At 43.6% G+C, this 19,542-nt stretch overlaps 1 protein-coding gene across 1 annotated transcript in view; it reads left to right on the top strand.

Annotated features, from left to right (window-relative positions):
• Positions 1–19,542, top strand: part of LOC139420438 (receptor-type tyrosine-protein phosphatase N2-like) — a 303,402-nt gene that overhangs the window by 123,941 nt on the left and 159,919 nt on the right. Inside the window, exons 4-9 of the mRNA XM_071170577.1 lie at positions 422–666; positions 1,597–2,041; positions 2,284–2,547; positions 4,509–4,549; positions 7,747–8,255; positions 11,392–11,478. Coding sequence (XP_071026678.1) covers positions 422–666; positions 1,597–2,041; positions 2,284–2,547; positions 4,509–4,549; positions 7,747–8,255; positions 11,392–11,478 — 1,591 coding nt within the window. The remainder of the gene's footprint in view (positions 1–421; positions 667–1,596; positions 2,042–2,283; positions 2,548–4,508; positions 4,550–7,746; positions 8,256–11,391; positions 11,479–19,542) is intronic.

Raw genomic sequence — 19,542 nt, forward strand, 5'->3', positions numbered from 1 at the left:
TCGTTTAGGATCTCACTTGGTGAAGTCCATGGTGTCATGGGTGGTAACTCTACAATTTACTCGAAAGGCAAGGCACTCTGTGAAATATTTGAATAAGGCTTTACACTAAGCAGAGTGTTAATTTAACACTGTTCCGGTGTGTCTATGGGTCCACAGACTCTACAGTGTTGATTTAGCACTCTCTTTTAATTTGCTGTGGATCAACACGGGAGAATGTACGTTGGTATTCTTGTACAAACAGAGTGGTAACTTGGGTTGTATACACTAGACGCAAAATGGAAGAAAACAGACAGAAATGAGGAGGGACTTGTCCAATAGGAAACACTAATTTTCGTTTTACCATTACAAAATGTTTTGCTATGTGTGCACTAATGAATATGACCATGGTTTAACATCAATTCACTCGACTCCATCTCTCTAGGGTTGACATGGCAGGATGCTACCACCCAGCAGGTGATCTCCAGAGAGCTTTCCAAGATACGCAAGGTTCCTATCCGAAGGCCGGAACCCCCTTCTGCCTCTCTGACACTCTATGGTGGAGCCAGGAAGCTCAAGACTGGAAAGGGAGAGCTTGGCGTCCAGAAGTACCTGCAAGAGCTTGGTCTCCTTCCCCAGTCTGTTGGCACTGCTCGCCAGGGGCCCCAGCGAGAGAGCCCCCTCACCAAGGTAATGTCCCTATAGAGAAGCCATTCCATGGGAGGGGAATGGTTCCAAACCACCTGTGTTTCGTAGCTATAGGGGACCATGGAGAGAGAGGCCCCGGCCTTGGTAAACCAGGGGGTCCATGTTCTTTTTTTGGGCCCCATGTTTTCATCTTCTTTCTGTCCTAATGAGTAAGAGGAAGAAACCATCTTGGCAGAAGTTAGCTATGTTGTCTCTGCACTGCTTTCATTTCCTGTTTCTCTTTACAATCCTGCTGAGAATGTATGATGTCCATTTAGAAAGGGGGTCCCATCACTTCTTGACTATATATATATATATATATATATATATATATATATCTCATCACCATATTCATGGCAGAACCCCAGGGGTTGCCCCGCAACCCAGCCAACCCAAAAGCTGCCTGGCTACTTCCCATTCACGTATTACCGTAGCGATGATGGTGTCCAGAGTTGAGGAGTTCAGGACCCTCCTTCATAACGAGGTGGGGTTCTTTGTTGCATTGTGGGATAGAGCATGACAAACTTGGTTAGCATGAAAGGCGGAGGCCCATCCTGCTGGGTTAATGCCATTAGGGTCTCCCAATACTACCAAGCTAGGGAGAATCACATTATCTCTGGGGACAGAACAACACAAAGTAGGAAGATTGCATACACACTGATTTCCAGAGCCTAGGGGTCTAACACCTTATCCTTGTGTTAATTGTGTCAATGTATCTACGTTAATGCTTGTATTTCTTTTGAATCGACTGCTTTAATTCAGTAGTTTCTAGGTTGGTTTATGAGAAGCTAGTGGTGCTCTGTTTGATGAAGGGAGATGTGTTTTGAAAATCTGTTCTAAACATAAACAAAATGGCTATTGAGTGACACTATTTCCTTTAGAATTTCCATATGCAATTGCCAAGGGCAGTTGATAAACATGGTTGTGTTACAGAATGAAGACTTCCAGCCCAAGAAGGGAAAGTCTACATTCTATGGTCTACAGTCTGCAGAACCCCCCCAGGGGGGTAAGGTCTTCACAAAGGGGGCCGTGGGGAGCTGGAGACCCCCAGTGGAGACAGCCTACTCCAGCCAGGAGCCTGGGAGTGCCAGGGGAAGTGCCAAGGGGTTGACTGCCCAGCTGGAGCGCTACCTGGCTGGGGCAGCACACACTCAGAGCCGCCCTTTACAAGGGGCAGTGGTGGGATCAGTGGTGGGACCCAAGGGGAAGCTCCACTATGTCAGCTATGTCAGCCCTGTACGCTCTGGTGATCAGGTGGAATCCCAGACACGACTTGGTGGCAGTGGCTCCACACCTCCAAGGCCCAACATAGACAGGCTTCTCTTCAAGGCTGCTTCCAACCATCAGGTGCCCAACAAACAGCTCAGTACAGTGGATGGTAAGGTCTTCTTTTTTCCACAATAATTTGTGTTTGCACTGTCTTGTGTGCTTCAGTCGACTTCAGATTAATTTGTAGTGGATCCACACTCACAAAAAAAAGAGAATTTCAAAGATGTATTGTATGATATTTTATTCATTTCGAGGCAGTCGTGCTTCTGTGAATATCAAAGCTACTGGACAGTTATAGTGGATCTCACATTAACCTTTCTCTGTGTTCCTCCTTTCTACCCTCTCCCTCAGAACGGTTCATCCAGAACGTGGTCAACCAGCTGGGGAGGCAGAGAGTGAACATGGACGGTTTGATGGGTAAAGACCTGAACCAGCTGGCAGACATCATCTCTGAGGCCCTGCATGTGGTGGATGGGGAGGGGCCCGGGGCCAGAGCTAAGCCCAGGGTCATGGCACCCATACGGGACAGGCAGATGAAGAGAGAGCCCTTACCTTCCAAGGACCAGGATGAGGAGGACCAAGACGACATGTTGGGGCAAGATGCAAGGCTTCAAGGTATGAATTAATTAATTAATTAATTAATTAATACTTTTCTGCCCCATAGGGAAATTTGCTTGCCAACATTCCTGGGGTACATACATTATAATAATACATCACAAGACATACCACACTTCACTCATATGCAATATACACTGAGTGTGGAAACATTAAGGACACTTTCCTAATATTGAGTTGCACCGCACCCTTTGCCCTCAGAATAGACTCAATTCATCGTGGCATGGACTCGACAAGGTGTCAAAAGCATTCCACAGGGATGCTGGCCCGTGTTTACTCCAATGCTTCCCACAGTTGTGTCAAGTTGTTTGGATGTCATTGGGTGGTAGACCATTCTTGACACACAGGAAACGGTTGAGCGTGAAAAACCCAGCAGCGTTGCAGTTCTTGACACAAAACCGGCACCTACTACCATACCCTGTTCAAAGGCACTTAAATCTTTTGTCTCACCCATTCACCCTGTCGTGAGGCTTAAAAATCCTCCTTTAACATGTTGAGAAGCCTCCCCTTCATCGACACTGACTGAAGTGGATTTAACAAGTGACATCTATAAGGGATCATAGCTTTCACCTGGATTCACCTATGTCGTGGAAAGACCAGGGTGTCCTTAATGCTTTGTACACTCAGTGTACATCAAATCAAATCAAAGTTTATTTGTCACGTGCGCCGAATACAACAACCTTACAGTGAAATGCTTACTTACAAGGCCTAACCAACGGTGCAATTTTTAAGTCCAAAATAGGTATTAGATAAGTAAAAAATAAATGAAAAAAAAACAGTAAAATGACAGTGAAAATAACAGTAGTGAGACTATATACAGGTGGTACCAGTACAGAGTCAATGTGCAGGGGCACCGTTTAGTCAGGCTAATTGAGGTAATATTCAACATGTTGGTATAGTTAAAGTGACTATGCCTAGATGATAAACAGAGAGTAGCAGCAGCGTAAAAGAGGGGTTGGTGTGGGGGGGGGGGGTCACAATGCTAATAGTCCGGGTATCCATTTGATTACCTGTTCAAGAGTCTTATGGCTTGGGGGTTGAGAAGCCGTTTGGTCCTAGACTTGGCACTCCGGTACCGCTTGCCGTGCGGTAGCAGAGAGAACAGTCTATGACTAGGGTGAAATTTGGTTCTGTGGCTGGAGTCTTTGACAATTTTTAGGGCCGTCTTCAGACACTGCCTGGTGTAGAGGTCCTGGATGGCAGGCAGTTTAGCCCCAGTGATGTACTGGGCCGTACGCACTACCCTCTGTCGTGCCTTGCGGCCGGAGGCCGAGCAGTTGCCGTACCAGGCAGTGATGCAACCCGTCAGGATGCTCTCGATGTTGCAGCTGTAGAACCTTTTGAGGATCTCAGGACCCATGCCAAATGTTTTCAGTCTCCTGGAGGGGGAATACGTTTTGTCGTACCCTCTTCACGACTGTCTTGGTGTGTATATCACAGCACATATTTCACAAGTCATGGTCAGATTAGCCTAGGCAATCCAGAATGAAAATCTCGCACCAACTATTCAATTTGGTTCTGGGGGAGAGACTAGAACGAGGAGCTGAAGCAGGATGGTTGCTCCACTCTCCTCTTTCTGCAAGTTCCAGTCAAGTCTTTGAGCCAAATGTCCCTTCCCCTTCCAAAATTTGAAAGATGTGGACACCTGCTAAGTGGTGATTCGAACAAACAAACAGTAGCTAAAAACCAACTCACTGGAAAAATTGTCAACAGATGTTTAAGATACAGTACCATTTATGTTACGTAGACTGTCCACAAGAGTCAACAGACAGACATAAAGGTATGCTTGCATTTATCACCAGGGTGAAAGTAAAGTAAAACCTATGTGAAAAGGTTTTGGATTGTTTGGTTATTATCCGTAAGGCCTTTACTTTAGCAAGTTTAATTGTCCACTGTTTTGTGGAAAACAATGGGAATTTGTATTTTATCTTGTGAATGTTTTCGGATTCGGATTTTTACAGGGCAACCAATGGAGGATGCAGACTCTGAGCCAGACGACAAGGTAGGCCTAATCCACGTCATGTTTTTAGCAACCGCTTCTTCAATTGCCACTCACTGATGAAAGGCCTATATAAAACTCTAATGAAAGACATTTTTGAAGGTAAATTACCACTTTCAACCGAAGGAATATCCATCTGTTCACTCTGATTTCAAAGAGATTCTTATAAAAAAAAAAACATCTGCAGATGTTTAAGGTTTGTAAAACGTGTTTTCTGTCCTATCTGTTTCATATGAAATATTTGCTCGCGTAAACTTTAAAATAACCCTTCTTTAAACTTTTTTAGAAACAGTAGTATATTGTAGTTAGTGTTTGCGTAGACATTTCAGTCAGCATTTTGAAACCATTGTATCTGTTGAACAGAATGATGTCGACAAAGGAAGGAAAAGAAGAGAGTTCACATTGAACTTTCAATGAAACCTCAGCCTTGCTGGAAACACATGATTTTCTCATGGAACAAAAACCCTTCAATTTAAGAATAGGTTCACTCTTCTTATAAAGCAAAACCTTGGCAGTACAATAGATAGCACACGGTTTAAATGGAGTGCTTTGTAACACCAAAACGAGTGGCAACTGAGCTTCAGCCAACTTGAAGGAGACGGAAACTTGACTTGGCTGGAGTATTGATGCACATCATCCTGAGATGTTCTGAAACATTACATGGTGAGTGGTAGCACCGCAAAATCAAGTGTTGTGCAACATTATGCCAGGGACTGGGAGCACTAAAATAAAAGGTTGAAAACACTATTTTAGTTTTTTCGAGTCCTGTTTAGTGCAGAATTAGATGCCTTCTCTAAAGGTGATGTTTGTTTGCTCTCTATAAAGCCGGGGTGTCAAGCTCATTCCATGGAGTGCCAAGTGTCTGCAGGTTTTAGTCATTTATTTTCAATTAAGCCCTAGACAACCAGGTGAGGATAGTTCTTTACTAATTAGTGAGAGGAGGGAGGAGCAAAAACCCACAGAGGGAGGAGCAAAAAACCCACAGACACTCAGTCCTCCATGGAATGAGTTTGACGTGCTTCTAACTCTTCTAAACACCATTATGAATCCTGTCTAGGGCAGAAGTATATCCCATTATCTGAAGTGTCTTAATGTTTACCATTGTTTCATGTGTTCAATTTGATATTAAATACCGTTTTGGCAGACAATGTCAAGCACAGGGTTCAAACCACCAGCAGTAATTGGCAGGTAATCTGCTGGAATTGTGGACTGTATTTTCCACTGATACTGTAGTCATGAATGTGGGTATGCCTCTGTCCTCATTGAAGGTCAATTTGCCTGACGGTTTTCATATCCGTTCATCATGATCCATTACACCTCATAGCACAACAAGCGTAATATTCTTTCTTCAAACATTTATACAACATTTGTGAAAGAATCGTAAAGTCAAGAAATTGTGAATTACCCACAATCCTCGAAAAACAGTCACGTGGCAAACGAGGAAAAGCAAAGAGATTTAAACCAAAGACTTCCAATGAGTTCAATCCCTTTGTCTCTCTTTAGTTATCCTAATGAAAGATACTTACATTTTGAGCAACATATTAAGTTGGATTTACATTATTTTGGTGATATGATATTGAAGCGTCTTGCATACATTTTTTCTAATATATTTTAGGTGTATTTTGACACAGTTATGAAATGACAGAGTGGAATACAGATAGGTGTGAGAAAAAGATCGAAGGGTTGGAGCGGGAATCTAACCCTGGTGGGGAGAGGGATGACCTGTCTATAGTGGGTGGGTTACCGCTAGACCACGGGCTCTGCACGACTTGTATACAGTGCCTTTGGAAAGTGTTCAGACCCCTTGACTTCGTCCACATTTTGTTAGGTTACAGATATTCTAAAATGGATGAAATAGTTTGTTTTTTCCCTCATCAATCTACACACAATAGCCCTTTTTTTTTGACATATAAGAACATTCTTCTGTGCGGGATCCTCTCAAGCTCTGTCAGGTTGGATGGGGAGCATCGCTGCACAGCTATTTTCAGGTCTCTCCAATGATGTTTGATCGGGTTCAAGTCCGGGCTCTGGCTGGACCACTCAAGGACATTCAGAGACTTGTCTCGAAGCAACTCCTACGTTGTCTTGGCTGTGTGCTTAGGGTCCAGCCTGAGGTCCTGAGCACTGGAGCAGGTTTTCATGAAGGATCTCTCTGTACTTTTCTCCGTTCATCTTTCCTTCGATCCTGACTAGTCTCCCAGTCCCTGCCGCTGAAAAACATCCCCACAGCATGATGCTGAAACCACCATGCTTCACTGTAGGGATGGTGCCAGGTTTCCTCCAGACGTGACGCTTGGCATTCAGGCCAAAGAGTTCAATCTTGGTTTCATCAGACCAGAGAATCTTGTTTCTCATGGTCTGAGAGTATTAGGTGCCTTTTGGCAAATTCCAAGTGGGCTGTCATGTGCCTTTTTCTAAGGAGTGGCTTCCATCTGGACACTCTACCATAAAGGACTAATTGGTGGAGTGCTGCAGAGGCAGTTATCCTTCTGGAAGCTTCTCCCATCTCCACAGAGGAACTCTAGAGCTCTGTCAGAGTGACCATCGGGTTCTTGGTCACCTCCCTGACCAAGGCCCTTCTCACTCGATTACTCAGTTTGGCCGGGGGCGGCCAGCTCTAAGAAGAGACTTGGTGGTTTCAAACATTTTCCATTTAAGAATGATGGAGGCCACTGTGTTCTTGGGGACCTTCAATGCTGCAGAAATGTTTTGGTACCCTTCACCAGATCTGTGCCTCGACACAATCTAGTCTAGACAATTCCTTCGACCTCATGGCTTGATTTTTGCTCTGACATGCACTGTCAAATTTATATAGACAGTTTTATGCCTTTTCAAAATCATATCTAATTAATTGAATTTACCACAGGTGGACTCCAATTGAGTTGTAAAAACATCTCAAGGATGATCAATTGTAACAGGATGCACCTGAGCTCAATTTCGAGTCTAATAGCAAAGGGTCTGAATACTTATGTAAATAAGGAATTTCAGTTTGTCTTTAACACATTTGCTAAAATTACAAAAAAACTGTTTTTGCTTAGTCATTATGGGTTATTGGGTGTAGATTGCTGAGGAAATTGTTTTATTTAATCCATTTTAGAATAAGGCGTTTTTTCCCGTTCAAGTCAATGGGTCTGAAATTCGTGGACCGGTGTCCATTTTAGAAGTGATTCTATGTCTATGGTTGCCATATCCTACCACAGGACCCAGTCTTCGTCAGTAAGCTGTTGGAGTACCTCAATATGGACCCCTTCAGTGATGAGCCAGATGCCCAGATGGAGGTTGATGGTGCTGGAGCAGCAGGCGGCCCCTCTATTGAGGGCCAGAGAACAGTGGGTCTGGAGAATGTGAGAAGCAGGACCACACAGGGCCAGGTGCCTGTACCACACCCCTGGGAGGAGAGGAACATGGCCATAGGAGGAGAGGATAGATCTCCAGACCAACCAATGGATGTCCAGGCTTCTGAATCCATGGTAGACTCCGAGGTGGAGAGGTGGATCCACGGTACCAAAGCTCCACCTCCTCTGGAGGCTGAGACAGACCTCTTGGCAGATAAACCACAGAAGAAGAATCTCCTAGCAGAGCCACAGAAACAGGACATGCGACTCCAGGAGGAGGAGGAGGTGGTGCATATGGGGGTCAAAGCTTACTCAAAGGCACATCGAGGGAAAAACCACCTCGGCGACTTTGGCTACATCATTACAGACACAGCGTGAGTATGGTGAAGATTATACTTGCTGCTATTTACCAAACATAATGTATGTATTTATACTTTAACTTCACAATGAGCAGTTATCGCCAGCTCTGTGTGTTTCCTATTTTCTCTTCACCTCATAATTTTTTATTGTTGGGCATACTGTGGTTAAAACAGGCCTGAAGCAATCTTTGTTGCCTAAATTCATGCTACTGTTGAAAAAGCATACATCTTTCAAAACAACACCGACATATACAAACTTTTTCTTTTTTATAGAGAATGATCGCTTCATATCCTTGGTGGTGCACTTGGTCACAATAGCTGTGGTGATTAGTCCTTCAGTGTGCGGGTATTACCGCACTGAATTACAGTGTTCATGATGATATGGTGTCAGCAAAGGGCACCATAGTCAGCCTCCACTTGGCTCAGCCTCACACCGCAAGATAGGTTTCTATCAACTGTGTTTCGCCTGTGCCACTTTCTCAAGTCCCTTTCTGGCGTTATCAGGGAGAGTGTCAGAGCGCTGTCCTTTACCTGTTCAACAGCACGCCTCTCGCTTTCTTGGGGAGGGGCGCTCGCCACCGGCCATCCGGGCTTGATGGGCCACATCTCAGAAACCCCACTGCGTGCGCCCACACTCACGAGCACACACACACACACACACACACACACAGTCAGGGGAGACAAGAGGAACAGTTCACCTTCCAGACATACTTTTCTCTCTCTCTCTTCCTTCTCCTCCCCCTGTTCCTGCATCCCCAGCCCGATGCTGCTGTAGCTAGCAGGAACCTGCCTACTGTGGTCTCCAGAGTTTGCTGCAGACCTGATGATTGTGCAGTTGTTATACCCATCTCCTTTCCCACCCGCAGTGGGGCCAGGCTAACTTGCTTATCTGACAGCTCCTGACATTGTGGTGGGGGGATGGGAGGAAGGATTGGGATGAGATGGGGGGAAGAGGAGAGAGAGAACCAAGAGGAAAAGTGCTAGCATCAACAACCAAGTCACTCCTAGAGCTCTCCAGTTATTAGAAATACCGCAGAGGGAGCCGAACGTGTCTGGAATCACTTGGTTGAATCTTTAACTTTCAAAAGCTCTCAAAACAGAAAAAGAGATCTTCACTTTCTTAAAGGTAGAGTAAATCAAGCGCCTCATGGTGATAAATGGAATAACGTTATTAGAGGATGTTACAATTATGTGTAAACAGGCCAGTAAACTACCTGAGGATGGACATCAGTTTAGATTTACAATTGTGTGTATTGTTATTGGTTGGCATGGTCATTTTTAGCCCAATATTATCTTAGTATTACAATAGTCCTTAAAACCTTTAAAGGCAAAACATATGACAAAAGACCCCCCAAAAAGCTAGACAAATTCAAATTGTGTACCCAGATTATGCAAAATTTAAACGCTATATTGTGCAGCCTACATACTGTACTGTGCCTTCAGGAAGTATTCACACCCTTTGAGTTTTTCTAGATTTTGTTGTTATTAAATTGATTACATTTAGATTTTGTGTCACTGATCGACACACAATACCCCATAATGTCAAAGTGAAATTATGTTTTTAGAAATGTTAATGAAAAATGGAACGCTAAAATGTCTATTCAACCCTTTTGTTATGGCAAACCTAAATAAGTTCAGGAGTACAAATGTGCTTAAGTCACATAATAAGTTGCAAAGACTGACTCTGTGTGCAACAATGGTGTTTAACATTGTTTTTAAATGACTACCCCATCACTGTACCCCACACATACAATTATCTGTAAGGTCCCTCAGTCGACCAGTGAATTTCAAGCAGAGTTTCAACCAAAAGACCAGTGAGGTTTTCCAATGATTCACAAAGAACATATCTATTGGTAGAAATTATTATTTTAAAATTAAACAGACTTTGAATATCCCATTGAGTATGGTGCAGTTATTAACTGGGGCGGCAGGTAGCCTAGTGGTTAGAGTGTTGAGCCAGTAAATGCAAGGTTGCTAGATCGAATCCCTGAGCTGACTAGGTAAAAAATCTGTTATTCACCCCTGAACAGCTTGAAGGGAGCTTGAAGAATGTTTGAAATATTGTGCAATCCAGAAATCGTAAAAGCTCTTAGAGACTTACCCAGAAAGAGTCACAGCTGTCATTGCTGCCAAAGGTGATTCTAACATGTATTGACTCAGGGGGTTGAATACTTGTCTAATCGAGAAATATTTGTTTTTTTTCTCCAATGAATAAAAAAAATCTATGTTAGCATGTTTCTAACACTTTGACATTACAGAGTTTTTTGTGTAGATCATTGACAACAACAAAAAGGACAATTACATCCATTTGAATCCCACTTTGTAACACTACAAAATATGGAAAAAGTCAAGGGGTGTGAATACTTTCTGAAGGTAGTGTATATATAATCTTTAACTCCAACGATCTGTGTTTAGCCCTGTCATTTCCTGCATACAGAGCTGCCTACCGAATGCTTTGCTTGCTCTGGCTAAGTCCAAAATGACAACCTATTCCTTGTACAGTGCCCACTTTTGACCAGGTCCCAAAAGTCTGGTCAAAAATAGTGCACTATGTAGGGAATAGGGGGCCATGTGGGATGCAGACTCTGTTTCCTTGGGTGATTTCCTCACTGTGTGAGAGAGCAGCCACTGGACTGAGCTCAGATGGAGCATGGCTTTATCACAGAGCCATTACACTTTCACACATCCATTACATTTTCACATTATTACTCGTGTGTGTGTGTGTGTGTGTGTGTGTGAGAGAGAGAGAGAGAGAAGAACGCCTATATGATACAGTCATTACACCTCACGCAGGTTCCATTTGCACCTTACTGCTTGTCTCATTGCTGGAAAATGCAGGTTATTTACCAAGCCAGAATAGGCACCTGATCCCTATTCCACTGGTGCAAGGCTGTTTGTGTGTGTGCTTGCGTTTGTGTGCCTGCATACATGCACATCTATAATATGCGTGTGTGTGCACATCTATACATTGTGTATGTATGCGAGCTTGGTTGTGTGTGTCTTGTTAGTTTATGTACATGTCAGTGGCTTGTGGAAACCCAGATATGCCAATAGGGCTGTTTGTTGCCGGTTCTGTGACTGGTTGGTTGTAATATAAATGAGCTTCATGTCTGATACCGTGCTTTCTCTCTGTCTGCCCTCCACCCCCCAGCTCCCTCACCTCTGACCAGGGCCTGGACCTGATGGAACATGTGGGTCGGAGGATCAACCTCCATGTGGCCAACATTCTCCACCTCTCGTATGTATTACAGGACACACAGGACCCATGCACTAATGCACACACACCTTGTGTTTTATTGTTGTCGAAAAGTGGGACTGGAAAGTATTGTCGACATAACCTTCAAACCAGGGGTGTCAAACTCCTTTGTACATGATTGATCAGTGAAGGTTATTGATTGGGTAGAAACTCCCCTCATCTGGTTGTCTAGGTCTTAAAGAGGAAATCTGCATTTTAAACAATAACAACGTGAAAACCAAGCCACTGTTTTGATGAACAGCTCGAGCTCGATGGGGCTGGATAAATATAACCACTCTGAAATTCATAGAAGGAGCTATGGATGAAAGGACTGACCATCTATGAAATCGAAATGATAGTTCAAACGATGTTTTGAAGCTGTGTTTGTTTACAGGTACTTCGTTTACATTACATCATTTTGCGTAAAACAAGCTTATATTTTGGTTTCAGGTGGGGTAAGAAAGATTCACTATGCTCATGAGGCATTTATAACTTATATTCATCTAGAATCAATGGCTATATATCCTTACTTTAAAGTTCTGAAATGGATGTAGCAACTGCAGAAAAGCAGCAGACACACGGCCCTCTGGGAATTACGTTTGACACCCCTTGTCTAAAATAAAAGACCATTTAAAATTCTGAAGAGGAAGATGTTTTTTTCTTCTTCTCCAGTGTAAGCTCAGGGAACCGAATAAAGGTTTCCAGGACTCCAGAAACGGGAAGCACTGTGTGTGAAGGAAGCACTGTGTGTGAAGGAAGCACTGTGTGTGAAGCTGCCCCTGCAGTGCAGTAGCGGAGTGCGCAGCCTTCTTATTCTGACCTTTTGTGTGTTTGTGTTCCTCTGGAAAGAGAAATCAGCTCTAATGGGATGCTTCCCAAACGGAAGCCTATTCCCTATATATTGCACGACATTTGATCAGGTCATATTCTGGATTGGATTCTGTTGGGTTCACATCAAATCAAATTGTGTTAGTCACATGCGCTGAATACAACAGGTGTAGACCTTACAGTGAAATGCTTACTTACGAGCCCCTAACTAACAATGCAGTTTCAAAAAATAAGTATTTTTTTTTATTTTTTAAATAACAATATATACAGGGGTTGCCAGTACAGAGTCAATGTGCGGAGGCACTGGTTAGTTGAGGTAGTATGTACATGTAGGTAGAGTTATTTAAAGTGATTATGCATAGATGACAACATAGAGTGATGTGGGGAGCGGGGGAGGGGCAAGTAATAGTCTGGGTAGCCATTTGACTAGATGTTCAGGAGTCTTATGGCTTGGGGATAGAAGCTGTTTAGCCTTGTGGACCTAGACTTGGCGCTCTGGTACCGCTTGCCGTGTGGTAGCAGAGAGAACAGTCTAGAACAGTCCAGGTGGCTGGAGTCTTTGACAATTTTCAGGGCCATCCTCTGACACCGCCTGGTATAGAGGTCCTGAATGGCAGGAAGCTTGACCCCAGTGATGTACTGGGCTGTTCGCACTACCCTCTGTAGTGCCTTGCGGTCGGAGGCCGAGCAGTTGCCATACCAGGCAGTGATGCAACCAGTGCTCTCGATGGTGCAGCTGTAAAACCTTTTGAGGATCTGAGGACCCATGCCAAATCTTTTCAGTCTCCTGAGGGGGAACAGGTTTTGCCGTGCCCGCTTCACAACTGTCATGGTGTGCTTGGACCATGTTAGTTTGTTGGCGATGTAGACACCAAGGAACTTGGAGCTCTCAACCTGCTTCACTACAGCCCCGTCGATGGGAATGGAGGCGTGCTCGGCCCTCTTTTTTCTGTAGTCCACAATCATCTCCTTTGTCTTGATCAGGTTGAGGGAGAGGTTGTTGTCCTGGCACCACACGGCCAGGTATCTGATCTCCTCCCTATAGGCTGCCTCATCATTGTCGGTGATCAGGCCTGCCACTGTTGTGTCATCGGCAAATTTAATGATGGTGTTGGAGTCGTGCCTAGTCATGAGTGAACAGGGAGTACAGGAGGGGGCTGAGCACGCACCCCTGTGTTGAGGATCAACCTGGGGGCGGCCCGTCAGGAAGTCCAGGATCCAGTTGCAGAGGGAGGTGTTTAGTCCCAGGGTCCTTAGCTTATTGATGAGCTTTGAGGGTACTATGGTGTTGAATGCTGAGCTGTAGTCAATGAATAGCATTCTCACATAGGTGTTCCTTCTGTCCAGGTGGGAAAGTGCAGTGTGGAGTGCAGTAGAGACTGCATCATCTATGGATCTTTTGGGGTGATATGCAAATTGTAGTGGCTCTAGGGTTTCTGGGATGATGGTGTTAATATGAGCCATGACCAGCCTTTCAAAGCACTTCATGGCTACAGACGTGAGTGCTATGGGTCGGTAGTAATTTAGGAAGGTTACCTTAGTGTTCTTGGGCACACTAAGGTGGTCTGCCAAAAAACATGTTGGTATTACAGACTTGGACAGAGAGAGGCTGAAAATGTCAGTGAAGACACTTGCTAGTTGGTCAGCGCATGCACGCAGTACACGTCCTGGTAAACCGTCTGGCCCAGCGGCCTTGTGAATTTTGACCTGTCTAAAGGTCTTACTCACATTGGCTGGGGAGAGCATGATCACACAGTCTTCCGGTACAGCTGGTGCTCTCATGCATGTTTCAGTGTTATTTGCTTCGAAGCGAGCATAGAAGTAGTTTAGCTCGTCCGTTAGGCTTGTGTCACTGGGCAGCTCTTAGCTGTGCTTCCCTGCCACATCACTGCCTTATTGTTGTTGATGGCACTAAACACATTTAAAAAACAGTCATGGTTCTTAATAATATGGTCTTTTTTTTGTGAAAACACATGAGAAACACACACGTTCACACGTGCAAGTACATAAGTATGCACACACACACATGTGCTCACGCATGCACACACGCATTAATACACGGACACTAGCACACATGCATAAACACACGGACACCTGCACTCACACACATGCGCGCACACACACTCACTCACACAGAATCCCACTGGAGAGAGAAAGCAGTGTTAATGTTTTATTGACTAGGTGAACTATCCTTGAACCCAGCTAGTTTCTCATGGTAGTTCTGTGCTGCTGGAACCAGGCCATGGGAGGCAGAGAAGACATGTACGAACTGAGTCTGATAAGCCTTTCAAGCCTCTACTCCAGGAGAAGGCAAGTCTGGTTACTTCTCACAGAACAGTATCATATGAAAGATGCCAGAGACGCAAACAGTATGCCTTGTTTCTATAAATGCCCACAGCTATTCAGGTGCTTAGTACCATTATTTGTGAGTTGAAGATGACATTATCTACATTGTGGTCCTGTGTGTCTCAGTACAGCATGGCACTTGCATTGCCAAGGACCCGCTGGGGCCACCGATATAAAAATGAAATGAATGCACGTGTGACTGTAAATTGCTTTGGACAAAAGAGGTTGCTTAATATATATATATAATCTGAACAAAAATATAAACGCAACATTCAACAATTTCAATTATTTTACTGAGTTACAGTTCATGTAAGGAAATCAGTCAATTGAAATGTATTCATTAGGCAGTAATCTATGGATTTCACATGACTGGGCAGGGGCGCAGCCATGGGTGGGCCTGGGTGTGCATAGGCCCACCCACTCGGGAGCCAGGCCCAGCCAGTTAGAATTCGTTTTTAGGGCTTTATTACAGACAGAAATACTCAGTATTCCTCAGCTGTCAGGGTGGCTGGTCTCAGATGATCCTGCAGGTGAAGAAGCTGGATGTGGAAGTTCTGGGCTGGCGTGGTTACACATGGTCTGTGGTTGTAAGGCAAAATGACATTGGACGCGGCTTATGGTAGATAAATTATTACTACATTCTCTGGCAACAGATCTGGTGGACATTCCTGCAGTCACCATTCCAATTGCATGCTCCCTCATAACTTTATATATCTTTGGCATTGTGTTGTGTGACAAAACTGCACATTTTAGAGTGGCCTTTTATTGCCCCCAGCACAAGGTGCACCTTTGTAATTATCAAGCTGTTTAACTTCTTTACGGATCATTGGGACGCTAGCATCCCACCTCGACAACATCCGGTGAAATTGAAGAGCGCGAAATTCAAATGACAAAGATTGTAATATTAAACATTCATGAAAATACAAGTGTCATACATCATTTAAAAGCTTAACTTCTTGTTAATCTAGCACCTTTGTCAGATTCCAAAAAGGCTTTACAGCGAAAGCACACCATGCGATTATCTGAGGACAGCGCCCCGCACACAAAAGCATTACATACATTTCCAACCAAGCAGAGGCGTCACGAAAGTCAGAAATAGCGATAAAATAAATCACTTACCTTTGAAGTTCTTCATCTGGTTGCAATCACAAGGGTCCCAGCTACATAACACATGTTCCTTTTGTTCGATAAAGTCCTTCTTTACATCCCAAAAAAGTCAGTTTCATTGGCGCGCTTGACTCAGTAATCCACCGGTTTCCCTCATTCAAATTAATCCCGTAAATTAACAATAAACTTCTTCCAAACATATCAAACAACGTTCCTAATCAATCCTCAGGTACCCTAATAAGTAAATAAACGATAAAAGTTAAGACGGAGAATACCGGAGACCATTACAGGAGATAAATAACGAAGTACGCGCCCTCACCGGAACGCGCAACACTACAGCCAAAATGGAAGCCACTTACTAAAACCTACAAATTCTAGCTAGTTTTTCAAAAAACAAGCCTAAAACTCTTTCTAAAGACTGTTGACATCTAGTGGAAGTCCTAGGAACTGCAATCTGGGAGGTGTTCCTTTTATATTCCCATTCACAGCCATAGTAATCAGGGGTGAGCTGAAAAAAGCCAATTCTGGATGGATTGCCCTCGGGCTTTCGCCTGCTATATCAGTTCTGTTATACTCACAGGCATTATTTTAACAGTTTTGGTAACGTTAGAGTGTTTTCTATCCAATACTACCAATTACATGCCTATCCTAGCTTCTGGCCTGAGTGTCAGGTAGTTTACTTTGGGCACCTCATTCATCCAAACTTCCAAATACTGCCCCCTGACCCAAAGAAGTTAACCAGCTTCTTGATATGCCACACCTGTCAGGTGGATGGATTATCTTGGCAAAGGAGAAATGCTCACTAACAGGGATGGAAACAAATTTGTGCACACAATTTGAGAAAAATATGCTTTTTGTGCATATGGAACATTTCTGGGATCTTTTATTTCAGCTCATGAAACATGGGACACTTTACATGTTTCGTTTATATTTTTTTCAATACACTTGATTTTAGAAACAGTTCTAAATGAATAATTTTGCTCTCTAAAGGAGAGGCATTGACATGGCTGGCTGCAGTGTGTGTGCCAAGGTTTTATGAGGTTGAGTCGTGCATCTCCAGACTGGCTCCATTATACCACACCGAGATGATAGCTAGCTCCTATCTATTCTGTTCCAGGAGACCGATATATAGAGATATAGATGCCTGCTAATGTATCCTTTGTCTGCACTGTTTTTACCTCCTTTTGGACTAAATGCGCTGTGTTAGAAGCATATTTATTGAGTAATGATGGGCGTCTGTTTGCCTGTGATGTGAGCCGGAGCTCATTGTGTTTCTCTCCAGTATGCTCAGCAGGTGAGACTATGAAAGCACCCGTCTCAATGTGAGCCAACTCTGGCTGCTAGTGAGGGTCAGAACACACTGAGACCACAGTTACGTCCCAAATGGAACCCTATTGCCTATGTAGTGCACAATTTCAAGCTTCTCTCTCTGTATGCGTACGGCATGAGATTGAATGAGGTGAAAAGAGATACTCCATAGAGGAGAGAATACGAGCCATATGAAAAGATTATCATAATACAAATGAGGTGGTTTAGCTTCGGGGTGCTTGTTTTGGAATGGATTTAAGTTTCTACATTAGATACTGTTATGTATAAAAACAGCACTTTACCTTGCCCATGCTGATGTTCTTTGCTCTACAGAGATGACGTAAATGTTTTACTGATCATATACACTAGGGGGAGTGGCCTCCTCAGACACTGAGGTACGCTGAACTGAACTGAACCTGGTGAACTGATGGACCCACACACACACACACACACACACACACACACACACACACACACACACACACACACACACACACACAGAGACCAAGAGACAGAGAGAGAGATAAACCTGTACCCCCGCACATTGACTCAGTGTACCCCCTGTATATAGCCTCGTTATTGATATTTCATTTTGATCCTTTTTTCCAATGTTAGCTTATTTAGTAAATATTTTCTTAACTCTATTTTCTTAACTGCATTGTTGGGCTTGTAAGTAAGCATTTCACAGGAAGGTCTACACCTGTTGTATTTGGCGCATGTGACAAATAACATTTGATTTGTGTCACACACACACAATGTCTGCACAAGCGCGAACACGTGTACACGCCGACACGCGGACGAACACGTGCATAAACAAACACACACACACTTCCCTCAACTGAGCTAATATGAGCACTGAGCTTATAAACCCCATTCAATTACACAGAACACCAGCAGATTTTGATAGATAACTTATCCAACTCAATCACCATGAAGTACTGTTTTTTTCCAGAGTCTATTTAGACAATTATTTTAGGAAGAAAAACACAACCGTTCCATTTCAGATGCATCTACGTAAATTCCTGGCAGACCATTGGCACCAGGAAGAATGTGGGACAGATTGTGAAAACATTAACATTTGACAGAGCAAACAGAAGAACATTCAAGTGTCCAGTTTTCTGAGAGTTAAGGGAATATTCCATCAACGCTCCACCGAACATGCACAGAACATGGTTGTCACGTTCTCAGAATACAATATATGAATGTTCTAGACATGTTTCATGAGAATGTTGCAGGAACATTCCTGTGTCCAGAGGGTTAGGAGAATATTCCTTACACGAACATGGTCGTAGCAGGACGATCGGACTACCGTCAACCAAGAGGTTGTGAGTTCAAATCCCGGGTGAGGACATATTGAGTAATGATTACTAAATAATTGAACATGCACAATGCCATCATGTACATTTAAAACACAGTGTTTTAAAAGCACTGTGTGTGTGTGAGTATCCCTAACCTTGCCAACAGACAAAGAGCTGTGAATGGATCAGCGGTTCACCAATCAGGGCCTTAATTGGCTCGGTAACAAGACGTGATCTGTAAATTAAAAAATGGGGGGGGCACAAATGGTTTTGCAACATTCCCATGAAACGTCTGTAGACATGGAATATTCTCCTAACCCACCGAAAACTGGTACATGAATGCTTTTGCTACATTCTCAAGAAACATGTCTAGAACAACCACATTCTGGGTATGATCTATTTGACATTAAGGGAATGGTCTCTTGGAAATATTCCTTGTACGTTACGGGAACATTCCTGTGAAGACTTTAGTTAGTGACCTAATGACACTTTTAAGGGAACATTCTCTAAAGTTGTGGGAACCTTTGTTGTTAGTTGGGTTGTCCATCAGAGAAGTAGAACAGATTTTTTACATGTCATAAAGCTCAGTCACTTTATGTCAAAACGGTGACAGAAAGTTGTGTTGTATCATGCAAGGAACCACTTCACAAAATAAAATGCATTATTATGACTGGTATTGACAATGGAAGGCTGCTGGTCTCTGATCCCAAGTATTATATATCCTGCAGTTGTGGCCATTCGGACAATTTAAATCTATAATCTGCTTGTCCGACAATTTGTTTTACTTGCAAGTGGACAAGCGTTAATGTTGAACCCTGGAAGCCATTAAACGGGGTTAACAGTGAGGAAAGTTGCTAATTCAATGCTCATTCAAAGCTATGCCCCTGATTGCATCCCAAAAGGCACACTATTCCCTATATAGTGAAGGTGTGCACTATATAGGGATTAGGGTGCTATTTGAGACTCGCAACCCATGTCTCTGATGGTGGCTGTGACGGATAGTTTTCTCTCAGGCTGGGTTACAGTAGGCTGGCAGTGTGATGATGGATCTCCCCCCAGTTTATACACTGAGGCTGGAAGTAACTAGACATCCAAGGCCAAACACAACGGGTGAAAAATGACTTAAAATTCATCCCAAATGGCACTCTATTCCCTACGTAGTGCATTATTTTTGAACAGG

Source organism: Oncorhynchus clarkii, chromosome 11 (assembly GCF_045791955.1).
Source record: "Oncorhynchus clarkii lewisi isolate Uvic-CL-2024 chromosome 11, UVic_Ocla_1.0, whole genome shotgun sequence".
NCBI classification, from domain to species: Eukaryota; Metazoa; Chordata; class Actinopteri; order Salmoniformes; family Salmonidae; genus Oncorhynchus; species Oncorhynchus clarkii.